At 46.9% G+C, this 18924-nt stretch overlaps 1 protein-coding gene across 2 annotated transcripts; it reads left to right on the forward strand.

Moving 5' to 3' along the window:
- Positions 1-351: 351 nt before the first annotated feature.
- On the forward strand, positions 352-18535 carry LOC149302043 (dual specificity protein phosphatase 10-like). Of its 2 annotated transcripts, none has more exons than XM_089483733.1 (4): positions 352-586; positions 11055-12298; positions 13785-14081; positions 15483-18535. In XM_089483733.1, exons 2-4 carry the CDS (start codon positions 11068-11070, stop codon positions 15746-15748), a joined length of 1794 nt encoding a protein of 597 aa, XP_089339859.1. In that variant the 5' UTR covers positions 352-586; positions 11055-11067; the 3' UTR covers positions 15749-18535. The 2 variants fall into 2 exon arrangements, with proteins under 2 accessions (XP_089339859.1, XP_089339860.1); XM_089483734.1 differs by lacking the exon at positions 352-586 and adding an exon at positions 5470-5524.
- The last annotated feature ends 389 nt before the right edge of the window (positions 18536-18924 follow it).

The following is an 18924-nucleotide window of genomic DNA, read 5'->3' on the forward strand; positions in this document are numbered from 1 at the left end:
ATTTATGCGCCGGACATAGTTTTCCAGGTGAGCTCTGGCCAAAGTTGGCTGCATCAATACAAGTATAGTCTCCAGCTCAAACTACAGTTCCCAGGATTCCCCAGCACTGAGCCAAGGCAGTTAAAGCGGTATGAATGCGGGTTGTTCCCTACAGCGTGTGGATGGATGCAGAGTGTGGACAATGAATGGGAGCAGCTGGGCTGGGGCCACGTGCTCCCTGATTACGTCACCTTTCCCCAAGAGAAAGCCAGGCAGCTCCTGATTGGCTGGCGATGATGTCACCCTCCAAGCCTGGCCTCCTCCTCCTCCTCCTCCTCTCAGCGGCCCCCCTCCCTCTCCGCTCCGAAGCGCTTCTAAAGCCCTGAAGCCCAGCTGCGGGGCAGCACTCGAACCCAGGACCGGACCCAAAGAGGGCTAAGCGGACAAAGACCCGGGGGGCTTGAAAGGAGGGACGAAGGAAGCCACAGCCGGAGTCCAGCTAAGTGTCAGCAGGCACCAGGTCTTGGGTTTTTAACCCCATCTCACCCAAAAGGTACCCCTAAAAAGGGGGGGAACCCATGGATTTCAGCTTGAGGGTGTGATGCAGGTGAGTGGGGCTTCCAGTTTGAAACCGGGGGGGGGATCTCTTTGCATCTATTTCATTTTCATTCTCTCTTGTGCATTTGGAAAGGTGACTTTGTGTTGTGGGTCTTTCCTTGCAGGGTTTTGCAGTTTCAAAGGGGAGATCTCATTGCTGGGCATGGTGTTGTTTATTTTGGGGTCTGGGGAGGGAAGAAAAAGAGACGCCTGTGTGTGCATTTGTGTGTCAGAGTGGCCCATTTGGAGGTGTTTTTAAGGCACTCCATGTGGATTTGAAGGGCACCCGATGTAGTCAGTAATGGTGTGTACTGTATCTAGACAATAAGGCTAGGAAAGGCAGAGGGATGTTGAAAGAGAGCAATGCTAGCTAGAGGCATGGATCCTCTTAGGAAGGCAGGGTGAGCAGCTGTCCTCAAACAAAGGAGGCTAAGGGCACCAGCAAATGGAGGACGCTCAAGGAAAAGGGAGGACATTGCAAAACAAAAGCTGAAAGCATGCCCAGAACTAGAAATGCATGCTTCCTAGTTGGATGTTAAAAGGAGGACATTGCAAAACAAAAGCTATAGGCACTCATAGAAATAGGAATGCATGCTTCTTAGTTTGGGTCAGGATGGAGGACAAGCACACCACCAAATGGAGGACATTCCTAAACAGAAGCTGAAAACATGCACAGAACTAGAAATGCACGGTTCGTAGTTGGGGACAGAATGGAGGACATTTTGGAATGCCCTCCTGGACAGAAAGTGGGGATGGAGGACACATCCTGGAAAAGGAGGGCGTCCAAGGTGAGCAGATGTCCTCGCTACAAACAAAGAAGGACATGACACCACCAAATGGAGGATGTTGGAGGAAAAGGGAGGACATACCAAAACAAAACCTGGAAGCATTCCTATAGTTATAAATCCATGCTTCTTAGTTGGGGTCGGAATGGAGGACATTTGGGAATGCCCTCCTGGTCAGAAGGTGGGAATGGAGGACACACCTTGGAAAAGGAGGATGTCTCATCCGCAGGATCGACTAGGGCAGGGAACTACAAGGACAACAACAGCGTCAAAGGTGGCTTGCAAGAGGAAGTCTTTGGAGGTTTTTTAAAGAGAGTTCCTGCATGGCAGCAAGGGGTTGGACTGGATGTCCCTTGAGGTTTCTTCCAACTCTATAAGACTTTTCCATATGGAGGAATGTATCACCGTCCCGAAAGCAGAAAGGGGCGGCAATCCGAAAATGCAAGAAATTACGTAGTGACTTTTCACAGGCGCAGACGAACACAGCGTCCATCCGAAAGAGAAAGCCGTGCGAATGTGAATGAACTCATCACATGAGTACATACCCATCGGCTTCTTGATTTCGAATGAGCGTGTTTGCACATGCGCAGGGAGGACAGGACCCCATGGCCGACAGGAATCCAATGGCCCAACTGGAGATGCATTTCATACTAATGCAAATGCAAATTGACTGCGAATCCGCAGTGGAAAGGGATTTATAAATTCAATATTTTTCCGCATTCAGATATTCCTGGGGTGTCTCGCAATTGCGTTTGGATTGCCTTCCGTTTGCGCGCGACGTTGTTTGAAAATCTTTTGCAAAATTACGTGAAATACCTTGGATTACCCTGGATTAACCTTCCAATTTTCCCCGTGTGATAAAGCCCTACGATTCTATGGCTTGGGTTTAGGGGGAATCTGCCAAAGGAGGGCAGGGAAGAGAGGAAGAGAGAGATGGAATCGTCCTCCTTTCTTCCCCGAAGGTGTCCCTGGAGTGTGGGTGTTTGTTTGTGTCGGCTGTCGCCTGGCTTTGTTGTGACAGGTTATCCTTTTTCGGGATGCGTAGGAGGACCCAGGCGAGGAGGAGCTTTTGCCAAGGGCTTTGGAGAGGATTTGGGGGGGGGCAGGATGGGTGCAAGGGGGTGGATTTGGGGAATCTGTTTCTCCCATTTTGCTGCCAGAGGCTGAAAGAGGAGAGCACCGGCGTTCTCCCCTTACAGGTACCTTTACTTCTCCCGAATAGCAGGATGACATTTGGGGTTATTTTTAAGACGGTGATGCCATGGCAGTGCTGGGGACACCAGCCGATGGGTTTTAGATAGGGACGACGGAGGTAAACTGCGGCTGAAATGTCGCCATGCATTCACACCTGTGCCAAGGCTCCCACACCGAGGCTTCCTTGCATGTGTGCACGAAAGCCAGCACACTTTTCTACGAAACACACGTGTGCAAAAACAAACACTGGGAGGCCTAGAAATGGGCCAGTAACAAGTCCCTTACATGCAACCTGCAATAGAAACAGAAGTGCATGCGTCTTAGTTGGGGTCGTAATGGAGGACATTTTGGAAATGCCTCCCGGACAGAAGGTGGGGATGGAGGACATGTCCTGGAAAAGGAGTGAGCGGATGTCCTCGCCGCAGAGTCAGGAAAGGTGAATCTTTTTTCTTTCCTTTAAAAACATAATACTTTTTTGTGTGCTTTTAAGCCATTTCCAACTTACGGTATGGCGAGATTTGTTTGGAGGAGTTTTGCCATTGCGATCCTCTGAGGCTGAGAGAGTGTGGCTTGTCTAAGGTCGCCCAGTGGGTTTTGTGGCTCAGCAGGAATCGAACCCTAGTCTCCTCCAGAGTTGTAGTCTGACACTCAAATCACTACTACACCATTCTGGCTATCGCAGAATAGATATACAGTATCTGTATGGTCCAGAACACACTCCAGAAATGGTCCAGTTTTGAGACCATTGTAACTGCCCTGGCTCAGTGCTAGAGGATTGTAGTTTATTGTAGCACCAGAGCAATCTGAAAGACGAGGTTCATGATGATGATGAGAACTGTAGTGTGGCACCTGGAGGACCTAGGGTCCAAGAAGGTTGGCGTATTTGAATCATAGAATCCCCATGGGCATCTGTGTGGCATAACAGTAGCACATAACAGGCCTGTGTGAGCCCATGGTACAACTCCATAAACAATAAGTCACAAATATACCAGCAAATGGTATTTACTATTATTCGTAATTAAGATTCATATCCTGTTCCCCACTGCCTCCCCGTCCAAAAGAGCCAAAACATATCTGGCAAGGTATTACAATTGCTGAGAAATAAATGAGAAAGTAAAGATCAGGAAGACAGATGCTTGCCTTTTTCTCTCAGACTCAGTCATCTCTGCTGCAAAATGGAGCTAATACTACTGAGGTGTCCAAGAAGGTTGTTACAAGGATTATCAGAAAATATCTGCAAAATATATGTAAAAGCAAGTTTCTTCAAGGGGGGGGGGGTTGCCATTGCCATCCTCTGAGGCTGAGAGAGTGTGACATGGGCCCTCCTATCCTCCCCCAAACAAAACAAAAGCTTTCAGATTCTGGAGACCAGGATCCTGTGGCACTTTGGAGAGGGACTTGTAGCTGCCCTGCAAATTCATTCTCATTTTGAATATTCAAACAGCAACAGTACTATACAGTAGCACAGGAATACAGAAGAAAAGACTGGTATAAACAGATTCTGGCATCACCAAGTCAGACACGTATATGCAATATCAGGAAACATAGATATGCTTATTTATTCGTTATTATGCTATTAATTTGCATCCCGCTTTTTCTCCCCAAATTGGGACCCAAAGCGGCTTACCCTCTAAAAACTTAGTTAAAAACTTACAAAAGTGATGGTCAAAACGGAATCAAACTGCGGCCAAATTAAAACGGATCCATTGTTTAAAAATAGAAGACAATTAAAAAGACAAAAGCCCTTAAAAACTATACGCATGAAAACAACACACCAGCCCCAGGACATTGTTTAAAAGCTTTCTGTTTTCTACGCCTGCTTCTGTTTATAGTTGTTGTTCCTATTTGCCATCAAGCGGACTTCGATTTAGGGCAACCCTATAAATGGGAGCTCTGCAAGGGCCCCATCATCCTGCTTCTGGTTGTTGTTATTGTGTGCCTTCAAGTCACTTCTGACTTATGGGGACCCTAAAGCAAAGGGTTTTGTGGCAAATTTAAAGACTCCTGAATTGAACAATTTACATGGAACACCAGAAGTGAATGAAGCTTGCAGCCTTTCCAAAAAGTAAACTTTGCTTTTGCCATTTTATAGAAGGGATGCCATTTTACTAATCCATTGTACATAATGGGGCTTGAGCATCCACAGATTTTGGTATCCACAAGAGATCCTGGAACCAAACCCCCAGCAGATATCAAGGGACCACGGTATTACTTTTTTCGGTCTAAGATTTTGCACACTATGAAAGTGTAGTAATACATTTGTTAATCTGGACGATTAAAAAAATATAGCAGCCACAAAAAGGCTCACCGCTGTGAAGTCGAAGGCTTTCATGGCCGGCAATCTGTAGTTTTTTGTGGGTTTTTTGGGCTCTGTGGCCATGTTCTAGAAGAGTTTCTTCTTGATGTTTCGCCAGCATCTGTGGCTGGCATCTTCAGAGGATGCTGGCATGGAAGAGAGTTGGGTATATAGGCCTTGGCATCAACAACAGAACAATACACAGATTAACATGGAAATCACTCATCCCTACCCAGGGTCACACAGTGTGTGTGTATGTGTGTGTGTATACACACACATACACCCAACTCTCTTCATGCCAGCATTCTCTGATGCCAGCCACAGATGCTGGCGAAACGTCAGGAATAAACCCTTCCAGAATATGGACACATAGTCCAAAAATCCACAAAAAACGAAACCCTCCAAATCCTAAGGCCTTGGGTCTTTGGAAGCCAACTCCCCTGGCCTCTGATTCTTCCTCTCCACCTCCATCAGCAAACTGCACAGCATTTCCAGGGCCAAGTGGTGAGCTCATGATGGGGTGAAACCCGAGGAGACAGATGCCCTCCTTGGGTACTGCCAGGCTATGAGCTCAAGGTGGTATTTTTAGAGGCACTGCATGACTTCACTTGGGGAAGGGAACGGCAGAACCGCAGCCCAAAGGGAAACTGGGTGGGCTGCAGCATGTGTCCGGGTGAGTCTTCGAGAGGAAAAGGTGGGTGGGAATCTTATGCCGAAATCCCTTTTGCATTTTAGAATTAGGCACTGGTTTCAGCTTGGAAAAGTGTGGGAACGGGGAGACCTTTTCCGAGCGACGCAGTGCTGCATGTATGCAAACCTGAGTGTTCGTCTGTGTATTATTATTATCTTTATTTTATTCATTTATATCCTGCCTTCCTTGCAACAGCTGGACTCAAGGCGGGTAACAACAGAGCTAAAACAATGCAGATCAAAAACCATACAAAACATTTGATAAATGCAGAAATATAAAGTTACATAAAAAGCAAAATTGTCAGGCTTGTGAGAGCCAGTGTGATGTAGTGGCTTGAGCATTGGACACTGGGAGTCCAGGGTTCAAATCCCAGCTTGGCCATGTAAACCCAAAGCGTAATAGTGCTACAAAAGAGCCAATTTGGTGTAGAGGTTTGAGTGTTGGACTATGACTCCGGAGACCAGGGTTCGATTCCTCGTTCGGCCATGTAAATGCAATGGTTGAGCTTGAGCAAGTCACACTCTCTCAGCCTCAGAGGATGGCAATGGCAACCCCCCTCTGAAGAAACAAGCCAAGAGAACCCCATGATAGGTTCGGTTCGCCTTGGAGTTGCCATAAGCTGGAAGTGGCTTGAAGGCACACAACAACAACAACAACAACAGGTTATAAACATTAAAAACGTTAAAGATTAAACAGGCCATGAAATGTTTTTAAAAATCACAGCACATCCTTCAAGGCCCACTTCATTCGTTTCCCAAAAGCTTGGTGGCACAAGAATGTTTTCAATTGCAGACAAAAGGGAGAGCAACCACCAAGAAGGCCCTGTCTCCCTTGAGAAGGTAGTGGGCCATAGAGAAGGGCCTATCTATCCAGAAGATCTTAAACATCTAATGGACTCATAGGTTTTCTCCAGCAGATATCAGTGTAGTTTTGTGTAGCTAGGTCCAAGGAGGAAAAAGATCAGGCACGTTTGTGCAAAGGCAAGGCACAAATGTGTAAATGTACCCAGCACACTTCATGTAAATATATAACCCAACAAATGCTAGTGAGAAAGGGAAGGAGAAGAAGGTGTGCACAAATGCAGGCATGCACTGCTTTACACAAGAGAGTGCCATCTTTTATAGCTCTGCATGCACCATACTTACGCATTTATTAATATTAATCTTACCATGACTACATTTACTGGTCCAAAACAAACTGCAGAAATAATCTGGTTTGAGACTGCTTTAACTGCCCTGGCTAAGGAATCCTAGGAATCTCAGTTGCTGGTATAGGTCAATGGCAGAACATTTTGGTACTCTGGAACGTATTTCAGGTTAGAGTTGAGTTAGTCTAGAAATTCGGTATGCAAAGGGATGCTACAAGTTCCCTTTGCATACTGAATATCCAGACTGATTCCAAGGGGTTTGCCTGTCAGTTCCATGTTGGAAGCAAATCTTTGCAGCCACCAACTCAGATCTCACCCCTAAGCATGAGAAACCTTGCAAACATAACGGAGATCGAATCAGTTATCTCAATGATCCATTCCAGTCCTAAATCCCAGTGTCTCCAAGGGGATCAGGTGTGACCTTTGAGACTAACTGTGCAAAAGACGTTGTAGCACAAGCTTTCGTAGACTTGGTCTACTTCCTCTGATGCAGGTTTCTGGTTGTTAGTACTGTATTTCAGGTTGTTAGTTCAATTGTTTGGAATGGATCAGTGAGAGAATTGCTTAAGGACAAGATCTGAGTCCAGAATTGATGGATTGCTGAGATGATTGATTTGATCTCCATCGTGTTTGCAAGGTTTCTTATGCTTAGGGACGAGAACTGAGTTCAGAATCGATGGATCGCTGAGACGATTGATTGGATCTCCATCATGTTTGCAAGTTTTCTGTTGCTTAGGGACGAGATGTGAGTTCAGAATCTATTATTCTAAACTCAGATCTCATTCTTAAGCATGGGAAACCTTGCAAACATGATGGAGATCAAATCAGTTATCTCAGTGATCCATTCCAATCCTAAACCCCAGTATCTCCAAGGTGAGATACTGATGAGGTTGTAATGCAAGCTTTCGTGGACTTGGTCTACCTTCTTCAGATGCAGGTTTCAGGTTGTGAAGTGTTTCGGGTTAACTTCCATTGTGCTTGGAATGGATCCTGCCTGCATACATTGTGTATATATCCAAGGGCCAGAGGAACCACATTTGACTTGAAATCCCAGAAAGAGTGCCTGACGCATCCCCAAAGAGTCCAGTTGCAGGCCGCCAGCTATGGCTCTACAACTGAGGCAAGGAGATGTCGAGATCAGCACTGATGTAATGCCCTTTATGTGTGTGTGTATGTGTGTGCGATGGTGGGAGTGTTTCTGTCCTCTCCTCCCAAGTGCTGTGGTTGCTGTCACACCCAATCCCCCCTTCCTTGCCGTACACACACTTGATGGGAATAACAGTGCTGTCGCTACACATTAGTGTCAGGGGGCCAGGGCTGAATGTCGTTCCTTAGCAGAAAAACCCCCTGGGGAGAACGGGAAGGAGGTGGGTGCTCTTTCCCCCTTATTTGTGTGTGTAGGGATGGGGAGAAAAGATTGGAAGTATTATTAAAGGGGAATCAGGAATCAAGGCAAGCAACGTGGAGCATTGAATGGAGAAATCCTGGTTGCAAAGAGCTGTTCATGAGGAACCGGGTTGAAGGGTGGGCTGGCAAAGAGAGGTGAAGAAACTGAGGAAAGACAGTGTCTCCTGTTCCATGAGAAAGAGAATTGTGAGGGGGATATCCACGATAATGAAAGGCTACTCCTACCTATGCCAGTGGACAGGACTGATGGGAACTGGAGTCCAGCATCTCCTTGAGGTTACCCAGATCTCCAGTTTGGGGCAGCCCTGCCCTTCATTTGGAAGTACAGTCAGCCCTCCACATCCACCGATTCAACCATCCATCTGGAACATAGTCTACAAAGATATAAATTCCAAAAAGATATTGCTATTTTATATGAGGGACATAATTTCCCCACACCATTGCATTTAATGAGCATCCATGGATCGTGGTATCCATGAGGGGTCCTGGAACCAAACTCCAGTGGATACCAAGGGCCCAGTGGATCTCTTGCGGATGAGGGAGTTGTTAGTCAGCCCCATTTCACAATCTGGCTACAACCCTTTGGAGCAGCTAAAGTTTTTCATGCTTCAGAGAGGATGTAGTTGCTAACTGTTGTCACATCGATTTAGACCCCAGGAATGAGAGACCTCCAAGTCACCTTTTCGTCAACTGCTCAGGTCTTGCAGACTCAGGGCTGCTGCTTCCTGCACTGAATCCATCCATCTGGAATGCAGTCTTCCTCTTTTCCTATTGCCTTCTACCTTGTCAAGCATTACTGACTTTTCTCATGCTGTGGCCAAAGTACGACAGTCTCAATTTAGTTATCTTTGCTTCTAGGGAAAGTTCAGGCCTGATTTGCTCTAGGACCCACTGATTTGTCTTGTCCGCACTCCACGGTTTCCGCAGAACTCTTCTCCAGCACCACATTGCAAAAGAGTTGATTTTCTTCCTACCAGCTTTCTTCACTGTCCGGCTACATAGAAATGAAAAGTAGTTGGATAGCAAGTCATGGGAAAGACCTTTCTATACCTTGGACCTGGAAAGGTCCTGTCTATCAGAGCAAACCGTATGGAGCTAGACAGATGGACTCTTCAGTCTGGATTTTAAGGAGCTGGGTCAAAAGGATGATCAAGGGTGGGAAGGGAAACTCTTTCAGCAAAGTGGTCTGTCCAAAATTAGTGTACATCTGAGGCCTCTGGATTGAATTCCCCATGTTTGTATTTATGCTTTCGTTTAGCATATCCCGCCCCCCCAGACGCACGGATGTATTTTTAACCTGCTGGGTTGCTTGGCTGCGTGTCTGCCACACATAACCTCTGACTGGCTTCTTGTCCTTCCAAGCCTCCTTTCAAGCCCTCTACTCCAGCAGAGCCAAAAATGGAGAAAAGATAAAGATTAGGATGGCTTTCTCATGTGCATTTTGCTTTTGGAGAGGGAGGGATGCAGTTTTGGAAAAGGATTGTTTTAATCTCTCCTTGGCACCTAGCTGAACAAGAAAGGCATGCCTTTGAATCTTCCTCCAAGACCCTGCAGGGAAATGGGGAGAGGGATTGCATTCTTCTTGAGAACACAGATTTAATGGGGACAGAGGAGAAATGCGTCAAGAAAGCCGAAAACTGGGGGCGGAAGCGATGGAGGGGGGCGGTTGGGGAAGAAGCAGGCCAATCTCGAACCTTCCCATCCTCCTCTGGTGATGCACACTATGCTGCAAATGGATCTGAGGGTGGAAGGGGGGGAAACACCCTGATACATTTGTCTTCAGTCGTAAAACGTTCTTTTGCAAAACATGACCCAATTTCTCCCCAGAATCTTTTTTCCGAAAGATGTCTTTGAAAGGAAGAGGGAGAAGAAAAACCGGGGAGGGTAGTCATCACTTAGCGCTTATGGATTTGAACATTTCGTGGGTATTTTCGCACCACCCTCGAAACTGGATGGCATCGTTTCGTTTCATTGTAATGAGCCATGAGAAAATTCCATGTTTTCTAAGCGGAGGGTGGCATATAAAACAACATGCATACTTACACAGAAGGCCTACAGAAGTGCCAGCATAGTCCTAAAGAGCTGAAGTCCTACTAAGTAGTGACCACTTCTCAGTTTTCCCCATCTGTAAAACAGGGTCGCAATAGCATCCTGACTTTATTGTTTGGTGAGGAGAAACACAGTAAAGCTGAATCTACATGGGCCAAATAATGCATCCTTTCCTAAATCTGAGTCCTATTGGAACATACAGTCCATACATTCCTCTTGTTGTGAAGTGAAAATACTGATGCCAAGACTTTAAGGCATTAAAAAAAAAAAACAACCTTCAATTTTACTGTTTTTAGGACGAGCCATCTTTTTAAAACAAGGGCTTTGACCCTCGAATTGGGGATTGGGGTGGAATTGAGGGGTTCGGGAGCTGAGCAAAAATCTGCTTGTCTACATGGTAGACTGTCCTAACCGCAAAAAGGGACAAGGCACTGCAAAAATGTAGGAAATTCAAGAAAAATTCAAAGGTATAGCCATGTTAGTTCATAAAATCACTATGTAGAGAACTGGTACCATCTTTGAAAATAACAGAAAGTGGGCAGCATAAGCTTTCCTAGACTCAAGTCTACTTCCTCAGATACTTTTGTAGTCTTTTTGTAGACTTTGTAGATGCATCTGAGGACATAGACTTAAGTCTAGGAAAGCACATGCTGCCACCTTCTTTCATTCAGTTAGTCTCAAAGGTGCTACAAGGCCTCTTTATATTCAAGAAAAATGTTAGACATGACCAAACTAAAGATCAAAACGCTACTATAAATATAAATCCAGGTTTCTTAGTCATGCTCCGAAGAGAGAGCATTCTGGAATTCCTCCTGGACATAAGGTTGAAAGGTAGGACATGTCCTGGAATAGGAGGATGTCTGGTCACTCTGTTCTGAATTTTCTCTTTGTTCTTTCCTTGGCCTCCAGCTCACCTTTCCCAATGCCTCCCTCGCCACTGGAAGAAAGGATCGGCGTACTGCAGAGACCCAAGACATTGGCCTTGCGCCTCAACCACAGCTTTGCCCACAACGGTGGCATCGAGAAGCAGCCGCCTCCATCTCTTCCTCCTCCTCCTCCTCCTCCTTCTTCTTCCCCAATCTGCAAAACCTCCAGCCAGGTGACAAAGCCCACCGGCGACGAAGCTCGCCGGAGTGGCATCCTCCAGCCCAACCATTCCCACACCATCGACATCAAGCTAACGGTGGGGGGTGCCCAGGTCCGGATCCCACAAGAACGCAACCTCTCCTTGCAGCTGGACCTGAAGCAGGGCGAGAAGAAAGGAGGGCTGGGCCCCCAACTGAAGGTCTTCTTGCCCCAAGCCAAGCTCAAGAAGCGGTGCTTCAAGGAGAACTCCAAGCCAGTGCCAGATCCGTCGGCCAGTTCCTCCTGTCTTTCCAGCCCGGTCAACACCATGCATCCTCTGAAATGCGGCTGTCGAGGCTGCTGGCGTCTCATGCGCTGCGACGAGGCTAATCCTAAATCAGGATTGCGCTCCTTGGGTTGCTTCTCCTGCCGATCCAGCCTCCGTTCTCTGACCTGCTCCAGCTGCAGCCCTCCTTCGCTTAAAAAGCTCGGCTGCTTGCCTTGTGCACCAGCCGCCCTCCGATCTTTGGCCTGCCTGGCTTGCAACCCTTCGGTCAAGTCGGCCAGTTCTTCCTGCAGCTTCTGCAGCAGCGACCCCATTGTGGCTTATGACCCCCAGGTAGGCTCTTCCCCAGCCCCCAGCTGCTATGGTGGAGACGACGACGACGACTACAGTGTCCGCACTATCTGGCCGGATGAGTTGGCCAAGAAGATGACCAAGTCCCGGGTGCAACAACAACAGCAGAACCACCAACCGGTGCCCTCGCACCACCAGACGTCCCCCTTGATCCTGGACTGTCGCAACTTGGTGGAATACACAAAGAGCCAGCTGCAAGGGGCTATGAGGTTTGGGGTGGCCGAGGCGGCAGGCCGGCGACGGCTTCAGCAAGGCAAGTTGGCCGTCCTTGATTTCATTTCCTCTCGAGGAGGAAGCTGCGACTGCAGGGACTCTTCACTCCAGCGCCTCTGGTCCAAGGAGCCTCCACCGGCCAGCCCTCCTCAGCCACGCAAAACCCAGCCTTCGCAAAGCCTGCATCTCATGCTGGATCTGCTCGACAAAGACGGGCCGGAAGGGCTGGGCAAGAGAGGTGAGTGCCCAGTTGTGGTTGGCGCTTGGGAATGCTGTCACCTTGGGAATGCAATATCCAGGGTGCCCCAGCTCTGCCATGTTTCAATGCTATTTAATTCTGGGAACTGTAGTTTTCTGAGACATTTAACCTTCTGTGGCAGAGAGCTCCGGTGCCACAACAAACTACAGTTCCCCAAACTGCATAGCATAGAGCCATGGCACTTAGAGTCATGTCCAATTGCATTAATTCTGCAATGCGGATGCAGCCTTCTTAAAGCCTTTTCAGTTGCTGTGTTAGCTGGGGAGTTCTGGGAGATGTAGCCCAATACAGCAATGTTTCCATATGTGTGTGTATTAATTTCCAATCTCTACTTCAGTGCCAATACTGGTTTGCAATTCTAAAGGCTGAAGAAATTGGGGGCACATGTTGTTTATACTCGACTATAAGTCCGCCTCATGTATAAACCAAGGACAGAGTTTGGAGGGAAAATTATGGATCTTGATAAGACCCATGTATAAGTTAAGGGTAAAACCTAGGGGTATGCAACAAAGGATCTAAAGGATGAAGAAAAGGAAAACAATGCTGAAGAACATACAAAATTCCAGTAGTCATAACTATTTGCGTTCACACAAAAGGCTGGAGGAATGAGAGAGTAGAAGGTGTCAGTGATTTCTGGACGGATTACATTCTTGCCTCTTGCCAGGAGAAGGTTCCTTTTTGTTGTTGTTAAGAGTTAAAATACAGTGTTTACATTGTCCCATGGGTAAGTCAACTCAGGATTTTTGGTCACTTTTTGGAGTAAAATTTCTAGACATACATATATACAGTACTTCCCTCCCTAACGTTTGGTGAATTTATCCCAGTTGGGCACCCAGATGGCAAGATGCCAAAGGTAGGGTTTAGGACAATGGCACAGTCATACGAGGGGTGTCTACCTTTATGCTCAGAGTCCAGCACACCCTTCTGTTTTGCACCTGCTCCCGGCCTATTAAACTGGGATGAACTCTGCCCAGCTGGTAACATGACATCATGTCTCTGACCTTCATAGTCCCATGCGCCAACTCCCTTGCCCTTCCCCACAGAGGGTTGGTGGTGTCATTTTACTTAGCAGATGTTTCAAAGTAGGATTTAAAAAGAACCAAACCAGGAATTTCTCTCTGCAAACACCATTGCACCTCCCTCTTCTTTACTACTGTATAAACATAAAGGCTGGAAAGAAAACTTCCCCAATTAGAGTTGGCCCATATAGGTAGGTAGGTAGGTAGGTAGATATACATACACACACACACCCAACTGGGACGAAGTCATCATATTTTTGGAATAAATATATATATGTACACACACACACACACAGTCACCCTTCCGTTGTCACAGGGGATCCGTTCTGGACCCCCCGCAACAATGGAAATTCTCCTATATTCAAGCACCATTGGCTTGAATGACGGCATGCGAATAATTCACTGACCCATAGATTGACCCTTTTTGCTCTGCATTTGGATCACAGGCTTGACCGGGTCAGACATTGCAAACAGCCCTGACGACTTGGGAGCTCCGCTGACACCCGATTTGGAGAATGCCGAACTGAGTCCTATCCTCCCCTTCCTTTTCCTGGGTAACGAAAAAGATGCTCAGGACCTTGAACGGATGCTGAGCCTCAACGTGGGCCACGTCCTCAATGTCACCACCCACCTGCCTCTCTACCATGCCGACAGCGGGCGCCTCCGCTACAAGCGCCTGCCTGCCACCGACAACAACCGCCAGGACCTGCGGCAATACTTCGAGGAGGCTTTTGAATTTATCGGTAGGGGACATTCGCTTGGGGGGTTGTGGGGCAAGGACCAGAAGGATTACTGCTGGGAAGAAAACTGGGAACTGCTTGGAATATTGTATTCCAATATTGGTGCCCGAACGGTGCCCATTTTAAGTGCCTTAGCGGACACGCAGTGTGTTTTAAGAAAAAGAACAAAAGTGGGCAGGAGAAGCAAGTACAGGTACAAGAAGTTGCAGGCTTGCTTCCCCGGGACTTGCTACTTTCCAATTGTGTTGGACTACAACTCCCACCACCCCATCATGGGGAATGATGGGAGCTGTAATCCAACATGTTCAGAGAGTCAATCTGGAAGGGATACTTTTGGAGGGAGTGTTGGATTTCCCCCTCCAAATATCTATATGGAAGATGGGACTTTCCAACAGAAGTGCATAAGAGTAGGATGCTATACCATTGGTCTGTGGGACCAAATACTGCTTTCATTGCCTGGCAGTGGCCTTCCACAGTCTCAGGGAGAAAAGGGCCTTTTCTATCCCCCGTGCCTTCCAGCTAGAGAAATCAGAGTTTGAACCTGGGGCCTTTGCTTGCAATGCATGTGGCCCTTCATTGAACTATCTGTGATACATCTCAATGCTGCCCAGTTTGAGATTAGAACATGAAATCACATGCATTAATTCCGTTTATATTAACGTATACATAATATTAACTGGCCGCCAGTGGAACTAATCCAGCCCTGGTGGCACAGTGGTTAAATGCCAGTACTACAGCCACAACGTTGTGAGTTCGATTCCTACAAGGCTCCAGGTTGAGTGAGCCTTCCGTCCTTTCGTAGGTTGGTAAAATGAGTACCCAGTTTGTTGGCTTACAGTTGTAGACCACTTAGAGAGTGCTGAGTTCACATATAAGTGGTATAGCAATATAAATGCTATTGTTAATCCAGCCCTTATCCTGTGCTTCCTGAATTGGCTTCCATTTAAAAGATATGTATTTGGGTCGACCTCCCATTTTTCAGGATGTTGACTGCTTGGGAATGTGCAGAGTATGGCTATATCCCATGAGCTGCCTGCTGCTTTTGTCCAGATGTGCAAAATAATTCAATGTCGAGGGAAATAGTCCTGAACCCAAAGCTGTCCAGCCTTTGGCATGTTTTGAACAGCTTTAGTTTTAAAAAGAATAAACTAATACCTTCTTTGAAGCATTAGTCCCTCTTCACTTGGAGTCGTTCACTTGGAGCCAAGTTTCGACTCCTCCTAGGCAAACGTGCGAGTAGATGTGCGTATATGGAATGGAAGTAATTCTTAATTCTGAGAGCCTTTGTGGCTGCAAAGCAGAGTATAATACTCTAAATAAAGAAATGAATCTGAATGAGTCACTGACTTGGAAGCACTCGCATGTGTCTCTCATGTTCATGTTCTGCTTCTCCTTCTGTTCCAGAGGAGGCCCACCAGAGCGGCAAAGGGGTCCTCATCCACTGCCAGGCAGGCGTTTCACGCTCCGCCACCATCGTCATCGCCTACTTGATGAAGCACACACTCATGACTATGGGCGATGCTTACAAATACGTTAAGGGCCGGCGGCCCATCATCTCACCCAACCTCAACTTCATGGGACAACTGCTGGAATTTGAAACAGATCTCAACGCTGGCGTCACGCCCCGCATTCTCACCCCCAAACTGGCTGGAGTGGAGACTGAAGTGTGAGCAAGATTTGGGGGTGGGCGGGTGGGCAAGGGTGACCTCTGGCAATCTCAGGGCTAGGAAGATGTGTCTGGGGCGTGTGTGTGTGTGTGTGCAATAAGGGACCGACAAACTGTGTGGCACTGGACAACTGGGCAACTGAAGCCGTGAGCCAGGGTGGTGTGTGTGCATTGGTTGGGCGGCTTCTTGGCCATGTAAAAGCACTTGCTGCAACAACAGAACAGATGGATCGGGGATCTTTTTGGGGTGGTTGGGGGGGGAATGCTTTTCTACTCTTGCCAACCAGCAAGCACTGACGAAACCTCCAGCATTGTAGCTGCCACCGCTGCCAACCAAATTTGGGGGACATCTTATTTCTACATCTAGGTAGAACTTTCTTCTTTTGGCATCAATGCCACAGTAAGATTTGGAAGGAATCTGGGATGGGTGTGTGTGTGAGATCTCATTGGGCTTAATTTATTGGGGATGGGGAGCGTGTAGGTGTGAAAATTTGGAGGGAAAGGGCGCCCTTTCCCTCTGTCTGTCTCCTTCTTGGTTCAGACTTTGCTTCCCTTTCAACCAGGATGGAGAGCATCTTTAGAAGTGGTGGGTTGGGTGTTTCAACCATTTACTAACACACGCGTGTGGGTATGCGTGTGATAGTGGGAGGAGATGACATTGCGGGTGAGACACCTTCCTTCCACAGTTATCAGATTTTAATGCTCAGGATTATAGATCTCTTCTCGGTAGACATTTTTGGGGTGGAAGGAAGGATAGGGCCAGGGCAACTTACAATTCCTTCCCCTGTTTTTGCTGCTGCTGGCGGGGAGACCGGGCAACCTGTGCCACCATCTATTTATTTATTTGAACTCTACTGCTGCTTGGCTTCTCTCTTTTTACAAAGACTGGCTCTTAAAAATGATAAGTGTGGTTTGGAGGGAGACATTGACTGTCTCCTTCACACTCCTCCATCAAACACAGTTTAGGCATTTCCCCTTCTCAGGGTAGATACCACTGGAATTGTCTTCCAGGATGGAGGTTATATTTAAGATGATGGGGAGGAGTGGTGGTGGATCCTTTAAGGGGAAGGAACAGAAAAGAATTATAGGTTAGCCTTCCCCAACTTGTGTTGGACCACAGTTTGCATGAGCCCCAGCAAGTATCACAGTCTATACAATCTGGGAGACATGGGAATTATAGTCCAACACACTCAAAGGCTGTGTTCAGGAACACTACCTCTCCTAAGGTTTGCTTTGGGGTTTCCCAGAGACAAAAGAAATCTGGGGTGTGTGGTTTCTCTTCCACACCGCTTATTTATCTTGAAATGCAATATATACACATATTTTTTGTTGTGGTTGGTTGCTTTTAAAGTGTCTCCTTCCTCTCCTCTCCCCGTTTTCCCTTCTGCCAAGTGTAGGGGAGGCAAGGTGCCACATGTTGGTGGGTTCCTTTGTTCCATGGTCTTCCAAGGCAGTCATGGTTTTCCCCTCTAGAGCAGTGGTTCCCAAACTTTGACCCTCCAGATGTGCTGGACTTCAGGTCCCAAAATTCTCGACTGTTGGGTTTCTGGGAGTTGGAAGTCCAAAACAGCTGCAGAACCAAAGTTTGAGCTCATCTGCATCAAGGTCTGTCATGGGAGTGCTGACAGAGGCATCAATGGGGCTTCAGTGATGGTTTGAAGGCACATGATGGAGAATGGTCAGCAGGCACTGCTTTCTCTTTCCTCTTCCTCAATGAACTTGCTGAACATGCAAAAAGTTGTCATTGGAGCCCTCCAAACAAATGATGGTGAGCAAGGATCCTTCCTCACATTGTAGTGTTGAATCAGCTCTGCATTGTTTTCATGAGAGTCATTTCCTAAATCCTTCCTATCTCCAAATGCCTCCCGGGTTCTAACTGGCATGACTTAGTGCCAGCTAGAAATCACAACAACCCAAAAGAATGGTTAAGGTAAGGTGTTTTTAGCATACACAAATACACATACTCTAAATGACATAAAAAGAAAGGTTGGGTTTTCCTTTTTTAAAAAAAACCTTTCTCCCTAAAAGGTGGTTCGCCTTGTTTCCTGCAAGCATTTGTAAACCGTTTAGAGAGTGCTGAGTTCACTATTAAGCGGTATAGAAATGTAAATGCTATTGTTGTTCTTCCAAGCATTTGGAACTGGCTTGAAATCCAACACTGCAGTTCCAGGCCAGTTTTATTTCTCACTATTGGAACTTAGGCTGTAGGGAGAAACCACGCTAAAAATGAAAAACGAAGTTCCATCATCGTTGAGAAAAGGAGCTCCCCAATTCAAGATGGTTGACATTGGCAGGTGATCTGTGTCCACACATCTCCCCCGCTCCAGCATCTCTGCAACCTTTTGTTTGGCCTCTGCTGAGAAGTGATATTGTCCCACAGTTGAACAGCTTTAGCTGCGATGATGCACTGTCTTCTTCCGCCTGCCCTGATCTCCTGGTGACTAGTAGTGCAATGTCTCCTCTCCCTTTGAACATTTTTGTACTTAAAAAGTGATCCCCCTCCCAACCAAAACTAGGCAGGAAACAGATATGGTTAGATCTGATAAGGCAACTTCCCTCCCAGCCGGCACCCTCCAGATGTGTTGGACTACGTTGCCCATAAGCACCCACTTTTGCTGGCTGCGGGTTACTGGAGTTGCAGTCCAACCCATCCGAAGGACACGAGGGGAGCCTGCAATAGAATTTCCTCTTTTCCCTGCTGTTTCTCTTTGGATCTTGTATTTGTTATTTATTGGGCTCAAACAAATGGCCCCTGCTGTAATTTATTAAACGTGATCTTTCTCTTTTGTAACCAGAGTCCTTTCTCTTTAGGCTTTGGGAAGGAGAGGGAGGGAAATGGAGACACTGACTCACCAAGAGTACACCTAATCCTGGAGCTGTGAGGATTCCTTACAGCTTGCCCATTGGTCATGCTGGGTGAAGACAATGGGTCTTTAGATTCTGAATCTGGTTGGTAGTCCTTTACTTATAAGCCAACAGAATTCAAAGATACAGCCATATTAGTCTGTAGAATCAGTGTGCAAAGGGATCTTGTAGTACCCTTGAGACTAACTGAAAGAAGTTGGCAGCATAAGCTTTCCTAGACTTAAAACTACTTTCTCAGATGCATTTGGTCAAGATGCATTTGGTTAAAACCCAACATTTAAGCAAATCTAATTAATTATACAGGTCTATTTTAGT

Source organism: Sceloporus occidentalis, unplaced genomic scaffold, assembly GCF_023333645.1.
Source record: "Sceloporus occidentalis isolate IW3139 unplaced genomic scaffold, rSceOcc1.0.p SCAF_20, whole genome shotgun sequence".
Taxonomy (NCBI): domain Eukaryota; kingdom Metazoa; phylum Chordata; class Lepidosauria; order Squamata; family Phrynosomatidae; genus Sceloporus; species Sceloporus occidentalis.